Here is a 12,834-nt window from a genome sequence, read left to right as displayed (position 1 = left end):
CCCACCTCTGGCTCCAAAGGATTGGGTTTCAAACTTCGACAAAATACTCTGCTCCACTCCCTATTGGTGCATGCTCTAATCATTCATTCTTCCGCCTGGAGTTTTGTGGGGTATGGGAGAAGGCTACTCTGCTTTAGTCTGGAGCTATCCCGCTTTCGACTTTTTGATGCTTATCAATCTGTTCAAAGAATCACCAAACTGATACAGCGGGAACCGGTCTGTCAAATCAGGCTGTCGAGACAGCTGTGTAATTCGTTCGAAAAAGAAACGGAGAACCTCTCAAGCATACAGGGTAAATTAACAAAGGATTTTATGACGCAGAGCTAGTCGTGAGAGTTGAAACTTTCCTGATTTTTTTGCTAGTTTTAAAGGAATAAATGTCTCCTTTAAAGCAGCTAAAATGTGGGCACAGTCTAAGAGTCGCAAAAAGAGGGGTTTTTGGAGGGTGTTTTTCTCTTAGGAGTGGGATTAGAAGAACATTATTCTCAGATTAGCAGTGGAGTTTTGAATGATAAAGGGAACAAGGTCATAAGATTAATTATAGATTACTTTATACTCTAAGAAGCTGGATTTTTGTTGTTGCTTTAATATGGATTTAGAGGGACACTTAATGTTATTGTAATTATTAAGTAAAAAGGATATATTTTGTTCGTATGTTATACCTAGTGTAATAGACAACCCACCTATTAAAAAACATAAGAGAAAATTAGAATCGTCTTTGGATTCAAAGTTTGTGTATATTTGTAGGTAAGGAGATCCAGGGACAATCTGCTAATGACCAAGCAAAACATAATATTGGTACACAAAGCAGAATCAATAGGTAATTAATGATAAATTATCAAAAATGAAATTCGGCACTTCTGCAGTATTTCAAAAATGATATTTTCATTCAAATATAAACTAATATTTTAGGAAAATATTGATAAATGAGAATGACATATTAAAGCATATTTGAAATAGCAACATGTTTTTAGGATCTAGCCCAAATATATTCCAAAATATAACATCTTAAAGATTCTTGAAACATTAATTCCTCTAGTAAATAGAATACCTAGTGGCACATCTATACCTCTACAAGGCCTAACTCATAATAGGTATGCAATAAATATTTCTTGAAGAGTCTCTGTTAATCCATATAGGGGGATATAAAATTTTAAAAAAAAGGTTTCTCAAGAAGCTCATACTCTAGCTGGGAGACTGAAACTAAAAACATTTAAAAGAAAAGTTCTGGATAGTTCTTCATGCATAGAACCTCATGCCTGTTTTGGACCATGGGTGCTTCAGGCACTTAGATTGATGTGAGCTGAAATATTCAAGAAATTCTTCACAGTAGGGTCAGGACCCAGTGTGGGCCTGAGAAATGGGCAAAATATCAGTAGATAGAAAGGAAAGGAAGTGACTTCCTATGGGTGAGTTGTCAGCAAATATATGTAACCTAAAGAGTAACTGGCTCTGACTGAAGCAGAATGTTTGATTGGAGGCCTTGGTTTAAAAAAAAAAAAAAAAAGCATAAGTTACATGAAGAGTCAAGCTTGCCAGAATTAAGGAAAAATGTGTATTTCTAAAAGTAACTACGGAAATCATCATTTAACACTTATTTTTCTATCTAAAATTCAGAGGATAATGTATGTAAAAATATGCAAGAATCCCAGGAAACCCAGATATCCAACCACCTAGATGAAATTGTTGGTGCTGTCAGCATAACGCCTCAAAAGAAGATCTCGAAACAGCTGACTCAGACATTGCTCTTTCAGCCTCCTCGAGAGAAACTCCACCTGTGTGAAGAGAAAGCAAAGTCCTATTCCAGCAGGCATGAAGTAAGGGGCCTTTCTTTTCTATACTGTGCTCTGGGAATTGAGAAGTATAATAGCTTAGGTTACATCCCTACAATCTGAAGCTTGGCAGAAGAATATAAACAGGAGTGTGCCTTTGTCACAGCTCGATTGGGTGTAGTACAGCTCAGGGTTCCAGCGCAGCAGTTGCCAGTCAGCGTCCGTTTGCTGAATGGATGCACGAATGAACAAACAAGTCTACCCTGACCTGTGTGTATACTGGAATGACTGGCTGTAGGCTTCGCCCATCAGTCAGTGAGTAATCAGCGCCCCCTATGGGCCAGGTGTCGGTAGTGCAATACAACATAAAGCAGATGAAGCTTCTGCTCTCCAGAGCTTACATTTCCTAGGTCCTTTATCTTGTTCTATATATACTTCTTAAAAGTTTTACTCATTCGCTCGTTCATTCAATATGCATTTCTCTACCACCTTCTATTTGTTGGGCCCTGTTCATTCATTCATTCATTTCTCAAATATCTACTGTACGTGTAATAAGTGCCAAGTGCCGTGCGGGTGCTGGGGGCACAGTCGGAAGGCCACAGGCTCTGCCTCGGAGGGACCTATGGTTCGGTTGAGAAGATAGATAGGGGGACAGATAGTGGTAGTCAGTGTGATAAGGTCTGTGATGGACACAAGCTCAGGTGAACGTGGGGGCCGGGGGAAGAGGACTGGGCAGTGATCGAGATGAGTTTCAGGTGTGTACAGCATCGTGCTTCCATACAAAATGATCACCGCCGTGAGTCTAGTGAACATCATTACCACAACTAGTTACAATTTTTTATTTTAGATTGCACACATAAGTAAGCTCACACGATATTTGTCCTTCTCTGTCTGACTTACTTCCCTTGGCTTAATGCCTTCAGATTCCATCCATGCTGTTGTAAATGGCTGGATTTTCTTCCTTTTCATGGCTGAATAATATTCCATTGTGTGTGTATGTGTCTATATGTGTGTGTGTGTCTGTATGTATGTATGCATGTATGTGTATGTATGTATGTGTATGTATGTATGCATGCATATATACACATATATACACACATATGTGTATATATGTATATGTGTGTATATGTACACACACATATATACACACATATATATGTGTATATATACGCATATATATACACATATATACACCACCTTTTCTTTATTCATCCAGTAATGGACACTTAGCTTGTTTCTACGAGATGCAGGCAGGCTCTAGAGACACAAGGCAGGACATGAGATTGATTCACGGACAGGAGCTGGGCCCAGTGGGTTTTCAATGTTCAGGGAAAGAATTTAGATTTTCTCTGCAAGGTGTAAGAAACTATACCATAGGACTGTAGGCAGAGGAGTGCCGTGAGCAGGTTTCAGTTTCTAGAACGGTCAGTCAGGTGGCTGGAGAAGGGAGCGCGACCGGTGGAGGAGGGTCATTTCAGAGGCTATCTGCAATAATCCCAGTGGGAATTACGAGAGCCCAGGCTACAGCAGAGACGGTAGAGACACTGAGATCTTTTGACAGGAATTTGGAAATGTGAATCAGCAGCGCCTGGTGACTGAGGGGACGCAGGGCATGGAGAAGCAACAGCCAGCCAGAAGAGTCGCATAGGATTCCCGACTTAGGTCTCAGCTGGCATGGTGACTGGAGGCTTGCTAGTGGCCTTCGTCATTGCAATGAATACCGGAGGAAGAGCGGGATTGCGGAGAGAGGGCATGAATCCAACTTTGAATATGTGCTTATTCATTATGCAACAGATATTTATGAAGCACCTACTATGTGCCAGGCTTTGTGCTAGGTAGGCCAAAGCTGGCAGCCTTTCTCTGCTACAGAATTAAGCCATACTGCCCCAAACGGATTGTTTGTTGTCTGTTTTGTTCTCTGACATATCCCAGGTGCTTAGAACCAAGTCCAGCACATAGTAGGCCCTCAATAAACATATATCAACTGGATATAACTACAGATATTGTGCCTTGTGGCCCTGTGCTTTCAGCTGTCTAAACGGCTTCTCTGTCTCACAGTACCAGCAGGCGATTCGGGAGCTGGTGCGCTGCGTGGCCCTGACACGGATTTGCTATGGCGACCCCCACTGGAAACTGGCAGAGGCGCACGTCAACCTGGCTCAAGGCTACCTCCAGCTGAGAGGTGGGTTTTCTGCTTTTTTCTCCCCGCCAAATTTGACTCACACTTCACTGGAAGGATTGCGTTTTCTTGAACCTTCTCCACTCCACATGGTGAGAAGCCATCTCTCTCAGAAAGAGTCAAGATTTTTTTTTTATATAACATATAAAAAAAGAGAAGGAAGATTTTAGCCCTTTGGAGCTTTGTTTATTATGATCTTAAGAAAATTAATTTGTCAGACTGAATTGTAGAAAGGGCCCGGGGCACAGAGTAGGGGCCTAAAATGGGGTCCGTTCACATTCAGATTGATGAAGAGGCTTCTGCCTGTAAGCGATCAGCTCCCCCACCCCCATTAAATAAAAAATTAAACCAAGTGGCCATAAACAGAAGGTAATTATTTGGATCATACAATTTAACAATCCAAGGGTAAAACTTACTGTAGGCTCGGCAAGATTCAGGGGTTCAAACAGATAATCCATTTCCATTTCTCTTTCTTTCTACCACTCGCATCTGTTTTTCTCTGTATTGTGTCCATTTTTTTGCCAGGCTTTGCCCACAACATTTCGACTTCCTCCTCAGCATTCCCCAGGAGGAAAAGACTGTCTCTCCACCAAATCTGGGCATCTGAGGATGTGGGCATTCTGATTGGGTCAGTGTGGGTTGCATACCGAAGGCTGGGGAGACTCTGATTGGTCAGATCGGTCTTTTGACTCTAATTTGGGTCCTGAGGAGAGGCCGGCCTTGGCTAAATCACACAGATTGGGGGCCAGGTATCCCCCAACAGAAGACAGGAAAGGAGGATGGGTGCAGGGAAGGTAAAAACAACAGGATATCATGTCTTCTTTCTGATTGGGCAACTTAGGACTAGAGGCACGAGAGCGCATCTTTGTACTGTGTTTCTTCATGTGAACAGATGCTGATGCTGATGCTCATGGTGGTGGTGATGGTGGTGGTGGTGGTGATGCTGATGCTGATGCTCATGGTGGTGGTGATGCTGATGCTGATGCTGATGCTGATGCTGATGCTGATGCTGATGCTGATGGTGGTGGTGATGCTGATGCTGATGCTGATGCTCATGGTGGTGGTAGTAGTGATGATGATGCTCAGTTCCCAGGATCTGCCCAATGAGTAAACAAAATAACAGACATGGAAAACACCACAGTGCCACACGTAAAATTGCCACCTGATAAATTTGGCCGACTCTGATTATACACTGGTTCTACCTTTTAGATGAGGGACTGTCAGAGCTGGAGGGGACCTTGGAGATCATCTAGTTCACACCCCCCCACCCCCACCTCCTGTGTTTCCAATTCAGAGGCGATAAGTCTGAGTTGACACAGCTCACCCCAGAGTGCTTTGTTAATAAGCAGATGATCTGAGACTCTGCTCTGGAATTTTGGATGCTGGTACCTGGCATCTGGGATTTCAAATGATGCTTTTCTTCCACAGTCTGCTCCCTTTCTGCATGACAGTCTTTCTTTCTCAATTTAAAGTAAAAAACAGTATCTGCTATTTGCTGAGGTCTTATAGGGTGCTGGCCACCATGCTATTTTCCATGCATTCGGTCTTCACCACCATCCTGTAAGGTGGGTAATATTATTATCCCCGGTTACAGTTGAGGAAGCTGAGGCCAGAGTTCTAGGGTGAGTGGTGAGGGAATAAGAGCAGGGACTTCATTCCAGTCGGTGTGACTTCAGAGCCAGTGTCCCTGAACCTCAGCCCCCACTGCCTCCAGTAAACTGAGTGCACACGATGTGAACGCGTGGACCAAGTTGAAAACACAGTCTACCATGCCTTTTGCAGTACCGCGTGCATAGTTGGCACTAATAGATTTCTGGCACGTTGAGGAAGTGTGTGCTTTAAAGAAAATAAGACACAGTTCTGTAAGAGGTTCTTCATGAAGCGCATACCCTGAATTTTCTCTATCAGAAAATATATTCTTTATATAGGAACGGAATCAACTTCATATTTGACAGCGATTTTAGCGATCTGAGATACGATTCCATAGAATGAAGAACATTGGACCAGGAGTGTGTGGATGTGAGCGGAGGGAAGTGTGTCAGGGGGTGTCAGTGTGGGGAAAGGGGTGGGAGAGTGAAGTGAAATGCCCCGAAACATAACAGGTGACGCCCAGTGGCACTTTTGCCACACATTAATAAGCCTGTGGAAGGACACCAGGCTGCCCCAGGGAATTGGTTCTTGGCAGTAACTTTTTTTACTCCATTTTTTTTTCATATTAGTCTATTTATTACCGCATAGGAATAAGAGGTGGGAACACATTAGCCCATTACCTCATTGCAATCGTGTTTGTAAATTTTCGTAGATATCATCATACTTGTATTATGTGAAAATAACTCTCCAAAGTCTAATTATGGATGGGTGAGCAGAAGATTCCGAATTTTTCGTATTCCATTAAGCTTGCCATCACAAAGCCAGATTTAAAATTCACGAATATCTTCTTTCCTGCCCAGAATGCGACAGTCCTTGCATTCCGTGAATTTTTTTATAATTACTTAGAACATGTTTTACGTCTGATATCGGTGAGCTTTCAAAGCTGTTCAATTCCTGCTCATTCTGTTCATTTTATGTCTTAAAAAACACATTCTGGGAAAAATTTATCTTGAGTACTAGAGTGGGAAAATTCTATTATAAGTACTAGGTATGAAACACTTCTTAGATTTCTACACTCGTGACAATATTTCAGCTGCCTCGATACATCTCCAAGTGTCACTTGACGATACGTGAAGGAGGCCTCATTAGATTCTTGTCCAGCTGAGATGAAACAGACACTTCTTTTTCTTTGTCCACAGGACTGTCACTGCAGGCAAAACAACATGCAGAAAAAGCCAGAGAAATCCTCACCAACGCCATCATGCCTCCCTTCAGCGACAATCTGGATGTTTTCAAGTGTTCGATTGAGCTTTTCCATACGTTGGGGAGAGCCTTACTCTCCATTCAGAAGTATCCTTTGCCTCTACTCCTTACAAACACAAACGCTGCTCCGAGTACTGGTATTTAATGCTCAAGGCCACACTCAGGGAGGGTGACGGGAAGTATGAGAGCCAGAGATGTCCAGGAACTGGGGTCCCAGAATCTAGAAGCAAGGGTAAAGTTTCCTGAACACAACTCAGATTTAAGGAAGCTGCAGAGAACTTGACAAAAGCAGAGAGACTTTTGAAGGAGCTGCTACAGTGTGGAAGGATTATAAAGGACGAATGGATAGAAATTCAAGCTCAGATCACATTGTCTTTCGCACAGTGAGTTTCTGGGTTAGGACTTTCTGTGTACGCGGGGGCTGGGGGTGCTTTGCCAGAAGCATCTGTCTTCAAGCGTGAGGCGTTTCTTCGTGATGCTGTGTCCTGGTTTTTACGGTTATGACAATCTTTCATGCTGACAGGACATATCTCCGTGTGTCACTTGACAATATGTTTGTAGTATATATCTCACGGTTTCTCACTGTTTCTCACTCGGCGTTGTTTGTAGTCGGTGTCTGTACCTTAGTTCACTGCTGCTGCTGGCTGCTGCTCAGCGCCACTTAGGAGGCGTCTGTCACATCGTGCTCGGCCATCCTCCTAGCTCTAGCCACTCAGCTTGTCCCCAGCTCCCTGCTCCCATGATGGCATTGCCATGAGCACCCTCATGCAGCTCCACTCCTGTGGCCAAAATGGACTTCTCCTGGGGTCTGTCCCCCAGGGGTAGGGTTGCGTGGTCACAGGGTACATCCGTACTTCAAGTTCATGGCACACTGGCCAGCGCTGCCCCCGTCGACACTCCCCCTCCCACACACGTGGGTTCCTGTTTCCTCTCATCCCCAATAATATTTGCATTGTCCGTCCTAACCTTTGCCACCCTATGCATGTAACGGGCTGGCTAATTATTTTTCAATTCTACTTAGGTTTCTCTTATGAATGAGTTCGAGGACCTCTTCATATACTTCTTAGCCATTTGGGATCCCCTTCTGTGACCAGCCTGTTAGTAGTCTTACTCATTTTTCTTGTCTGACTTCCTGTACTTTTTTGCCGTTGTTGATAATCCAGAGATTATCGTATATTATAAATTAGTGCTATTGCAAATATTTTCTCACTTCTATTGCCCATTTATAAATGTTGTCTATAGTGTCCTTCGTGGCAATAAAATTCTTAATTTTGCTAGAGTCAAATCCCTTCATTTTTAACCTAATGATTTGTGCTTTTGGAGTTTGTCCAGAAAGTGTTTCCCACCCAAAAGTTAAAGGTATTTTCCAAAATGTTCCTATAAGTCCCGCTTTAACTTTTAACACATACCATCATCACCAACATTAACTTCTTAGTATTCATAATTTAGCGTATAAATTACGCTTGAATCCAAAGATTAGTCACGTGATACATGTTTTCGTGTGCGGATATATGAGATTTTTCAGGGTATTCAGATGTCATTGATGGCTGATTTTATTGCATTATCGATGGAAACGTATTTATATGGTATGGACTCTGAAAGTGACTGAAGCTTCTTTTGTGACCTAGTCCAAGGGCGATTTTTGTGAAAGTTCCAAGTGTGCTACAAAAGAAATTGGGTTCTTTACTTGTATAAGGTTGTAATAAGTCTGTTGTAGGGGGACCTTATTAATTCTGTCATTCAAACTTACATTTTTATCTTTTGCCAATTTGATAATTAATTTTTAAGATGAGTATGTTTAAATTTTGAACTGCAATTATCGGTCTAGGTAGAGCTGTCCATGGTTCTGCCAGACGTTGTTTTCTATAGTCTGATATATTCTGTTGGGCGGGAGGTTAACGTGGCAGCATTTCTTAATCCATTGTTTTATCAGTCAATGTATATTGTACTTCTTTGTCCCTATAGCTCTGTTTATTTTGCCCGATATTAAAATTGACACCTTAGCTCTCTTTCGGTATAAATTTTCCTATGAAAACTTTGTCCATCCTTTAATCTTCATTTTTTTTTTTTTTTTTGTTCTAATTACTGATACACTGGAGTGTAAATTTGCTTTTCTCCTACTAGGTTTATGTTCCTTTCTTTTCTCCTTTCTTGACTTCTTTTAGTTTAGTCAAATATTTTTATCATTCCATTTTCCTATTAACTGGTAAGTTATACATTATTTTAGTTTTCTTCTACTGGTTACCATAGAATCTGTCACTTATATCCCTAACTTATTAGACTCTAATGGAAATTAGTCAATTTAACACCTCTTGGACAACGCAAGGACCTTTGAGTGTGTTAATTCTCTTTATCTCCTTCTGCTTGGTCGCATGTTTTTCTGTATTTAAATCACCATATATTTCATACCACCGAGAGAAAGAAGATATTTGTAATACATATACCTGACCAAAGGCTCATATCTAGAATCTGTAAAGAACTGCTATGTGTCAATTAAACAAACACAATCGAATATAAATATGGGCAAGAGGCTTTTCACAAGGAAAGTACTCACATAGCTAGTAAACATTAAACAGTGTTCCAACTCATTGAAGAAATGAAATCTAAAGTCATAAGATACTGTTCCGTTGCCATTAGAATGGCAAAGGTTTTTAAAAGACTGATAATATCAAGTGTCGACAAGGATGTCGTGCTATCCTATGCTTTCTTATATGTTGTTATTTAGAACAAATTTGGTATAACTGCTTTAGAAAGCTGCCTTTATCTACTACACTTAAAAGTGTGCATACCCTCCAACCCAGCAATATCACCTCTAAATACACACCCAATGGAAACGCATACATATGGTCACCAAAAAGCATAGCCAGAATGTCCAAAGGTACGCTACTTGTAATAAGGAAGAACTGGAAACAACCCAAATGTTGATCAAAAGCAGGATAGATAAAATCGTGATCTGTTTATACAAAGAAAATGATCCAGGCACTTCCATGGTTAACTTCACAGATGATTCTCACGAGCAAAATGTTTGGAAGAAGCCAGACCCCAAAGAATTCATACCGTAGCATTGCGCTTATGTAACCAGACGAGGCCAAGGGCAGGGACTGGGAGGAGCTATCAGTTCAGAATTCTCTCTCGTGTGGTAAGGTAGGAAATATGCCAATCAGAGGTCCAAGATCTGATATTTGTTGCCATCTGTTGAGACCTGACTCACATTATTAGTACTTAATGTTGAACACTGTTGCTACGGAATAGAATAAATTATCTTTCTCTGCCAGAATCCACACCTCCTCCAAGAGTGCTTTCCAAATTAGCAGTTCCAAACCTCGCCAGCAGATGGCGCGCCTCGTACGCCTCCGTGCTGAACACGTAACAAATTGACTTGGCGTTTAGCAGAGTTAAACTTTGTTTCTTTTTTTCCATCCCGATTCTTCACCTTGACATAGTCACTGGCACTTCCATGTTTAAACTGATGGTTTTCGTTCAATCACTTGGCTTCGTTCCCTCATCGAAATGTGAAGGTTTTATGCAAACCGAAGTGCTTTAAGAAGTAATGGAGGCTTTGGTTTTGTTCATTTCTATAGTTATAATGGCAAGCACAGGGGCCTTTTCTTTTGCCAGGTCTTGGAGGTGGAAGGCCAGGATAATTTCTCAGGCAGCTCTCGCGGGATTTACGTTTCTCTTAAAAGGGTATCTTTTAGGTGCATCCTCTCCTACTCTCGCCTTGCCTTTTATGGTGCTCGTCGGAGTATGAGAGTGAGTCACGCTCCCTGCCTTCCATCCCTAAATGTGGCCCGAAGCCTCATCCCTTCTACCTGGCTGTGCTTTCATCCCAGAAATGATCGGATTTTAAAGCATGTACTTACCTCACAGACTAATATTCTCTGTTCAAGGCTGCCCCTGGCATGCAGTATTCTTTCCTGTATTTCTTTTTTTCTCTCTGACTTGAGTCGGCTGAGTGTTTTTGTCTTTGCTCTCATGAGCCACCTAAGCTGAGAATCAGATGGTCTTTTATAATTCATTTTAAAGTTCGAGTTTGTTTCTTCGTCTTGAGATTTGGAAAGTGATTGTAACAGGTTTCCAAAGGGAAAAAAAAAAAATAGGGAAGGTTTCTCCCTTAGCCAGTTCTTCCTGGAAACAGGTAGAAAATAATGGAAAAAAAAAAACAAAAAAACAATGGCAGGTTGGGGCGGTATGTATACCTACCTACCTGCCATCACCTCATTAGCGTGCTGGAGTTTTACTCACTTCCATCTGCTTCCCCACAAAGCATGCCCGCTGGCTTTTATGGGACATATTTGACACTTCGGCAATAACATTTACTTTCAGACCCCACCGTCGTCCCTAAGTCGGTCCAGTCAGCTTTCTGGACTCCGCGTTCATTTTTTATTGCCTACCGTCACCTGGAGGTCCTGAGGTCCAGGCTGCACCTCTGTAGACGTGTTTCTTTAATACGTCACTTTCTCTGTGTTTGTCTTTGGGGCGTAAAGGGGTTCGAAGCCCTGCTTCTCCCTGCTGTTCTCCAGCAAAGATGCTTCCCCTGTCGGCTCCTCCCGTGGGACACTGTGTGCTTGGAGCGCTTTATGCCTCGTCAACCAAGAAGGAGATGGTTTTGTTTTTTTTTTTTTTTTCTGGCACTTTTCCTCACCCTACATTCCTGTGATTGAAGCAAGGCTCTCAATTTACGCTTTTTTAAAAAATCTTTTTTTTTTTTTTTAATGTGGGGAAGCAGAAAAGCCACACGGCACAGATGGCTTTCATATACTTTATCTACTTCCTATTTCTTGAATCCACGAACGCTTTACCGTTCCAGAGTGTTGCGTTTCTGTCTTTCCCTCTGTCACTATGTCCTTTCTAACACCGCGTCAGGATGTAGTGAAACACACATTTTTCTTAAACATTTGCAAATAATAATAACGGTGATTTTAAACAACTGCACTAGCTACCAGCTCTCGACTGCTTTCAATGCCGGGCTCTCGCTAAGCGCTTTGCAAGGCCTCATCCTTTCTAAGCCACGGTCCTCCCCATGCGGTGAGGTCCTCTGCTCATTTCTATTTTCAAATGAAGCATCTGAGGCTGAGAGAAGCAAGGTCATTTCCCAGGGTCACTGCCGGGAGGTGGCAGAGCAGCGCTGTCTGTCACTTTCTTGCTTCCAGACCCTGAACCCTGACACCTGACAACGCGCTCTACAGAGCAAAGTCTTTCCCTGAGGCAGAGGGAGACCCAGGTGTAAACCTTTGCTCCCTCTGCCTCCAGAAAATCTCATCAATAGCATTCCCACAAAGCCTCTGCTTTTCACTGCGGCTCAGTATTCTTGCCAAATTCCAGACCTTTTCTAAGGAAACCCTCTGTCGCCTCGGTAATGCCACAGGAGACTGCATTTGCTTGTTGCATGTTAAGAGCAAGCGTTCATCCCTCTGAGAGCCTCTGAAGCTCATCGGAGAGGAGACAGCGTCTCATCGCGTGCTCTGTAGAATCACTGCGGATATATTTTCATTCAATACAATATGCCATGGTTTAAGTTGTGGACCTGCCAGATTAACACACGGCCACATTCTGCTTTCAGAATTCCCTGTCTTTTCATCTGTCTGCTGTGCTTCCCGAAGTGTTTCGATAGCTTTAGGATCACGCATTATGGGCTTACTAGCTAATAAATCTTCAAAGCGTCCCTGGCAGGTAGATAGAAATGAAAAAGGAGAAAACGCTGCTCTCTCAAACATTACACGTGAGCAAATGGAGTCAGAAAAGATGCCGTGAAATTGACTGATGCTCTAAGTGAGTTGGAGATGGGGGTAAGACCGTAATTTAGTTATTTCCTGGTATAATCCGCCCCTCGATTCTCTTTTTATTAAATCTATTGCGAAGCTAAAGTAATTTTATTTTCCATCCTGTCTGTTATGTGAGCAGCGTGCTGTCGGGGGACTCCGGAAGGCTCACTGTACAGTGCATTAGCTTGACAGCCTCCGTTTCCGGCTGTGGGGTAGTGCCAGGGTCTGAGAAGGGCCTGCAGCAGCGCCCCCACACAGCGAGGCA

The 12,834-nt window shown here is 42.5% G+C and overlaps 1 protein-coding gene across 1 annotated transcript in view; it reads left to right on the top strand.

Annotated features, from left to right (window-relative positions):
- The window catches only part of TTC23 (tetratricopeptide repeat domain 23), a 51,498-nt gene continuing 38,664 nt past the window's right edge, over positions 1–12,834 (top strand). Inside the window, exons 1-5 of the mRNA XM_023529012.1 lie at positions 1–292; positions 1,618–1,817; positions 3,831–3,954; positions 6,741–6,891; positions 7,062–7,187. Of these exons, the coding sequence (XP_023384780.1) occupies positions 1,638–1,817; positions 3,831–3,954; positions 6,741–6,891; positions 7,062–7,187 (581 nt within the window). The 5' untranslated portion in view covers positions 1–292; positions 1,618–1,637. The remainder of the gene's footprint in view (positions 293–1,617; positions 1,818–3,830; positions 3,955–6,740; positions 6,892–7,061; positions 7,188–12,834) is intronic.

The sequence above is a fragment of the Pteropus vampyrus genome, unplaced genomic scaffold (assembly GCF_000151845.1).
Source record: "Pteropus vampyrus isolate Shadow unplaced genomic scaffold, Pvam_2.0 Scaffold34, whole genome shotgun sequence".
Classification (NCBI taxonomy): Eukaryota; Metazoa; Chordata; class Mammalia; order Chiroptera; family Pteropodidae; genus Pteropus; species Pteropus vampyrus.
The sequence above is the reverse complement of the archived record's forward strand: the minus strand, read 5'-3'. Positions and strand labels throughout refer to the sequence as shown.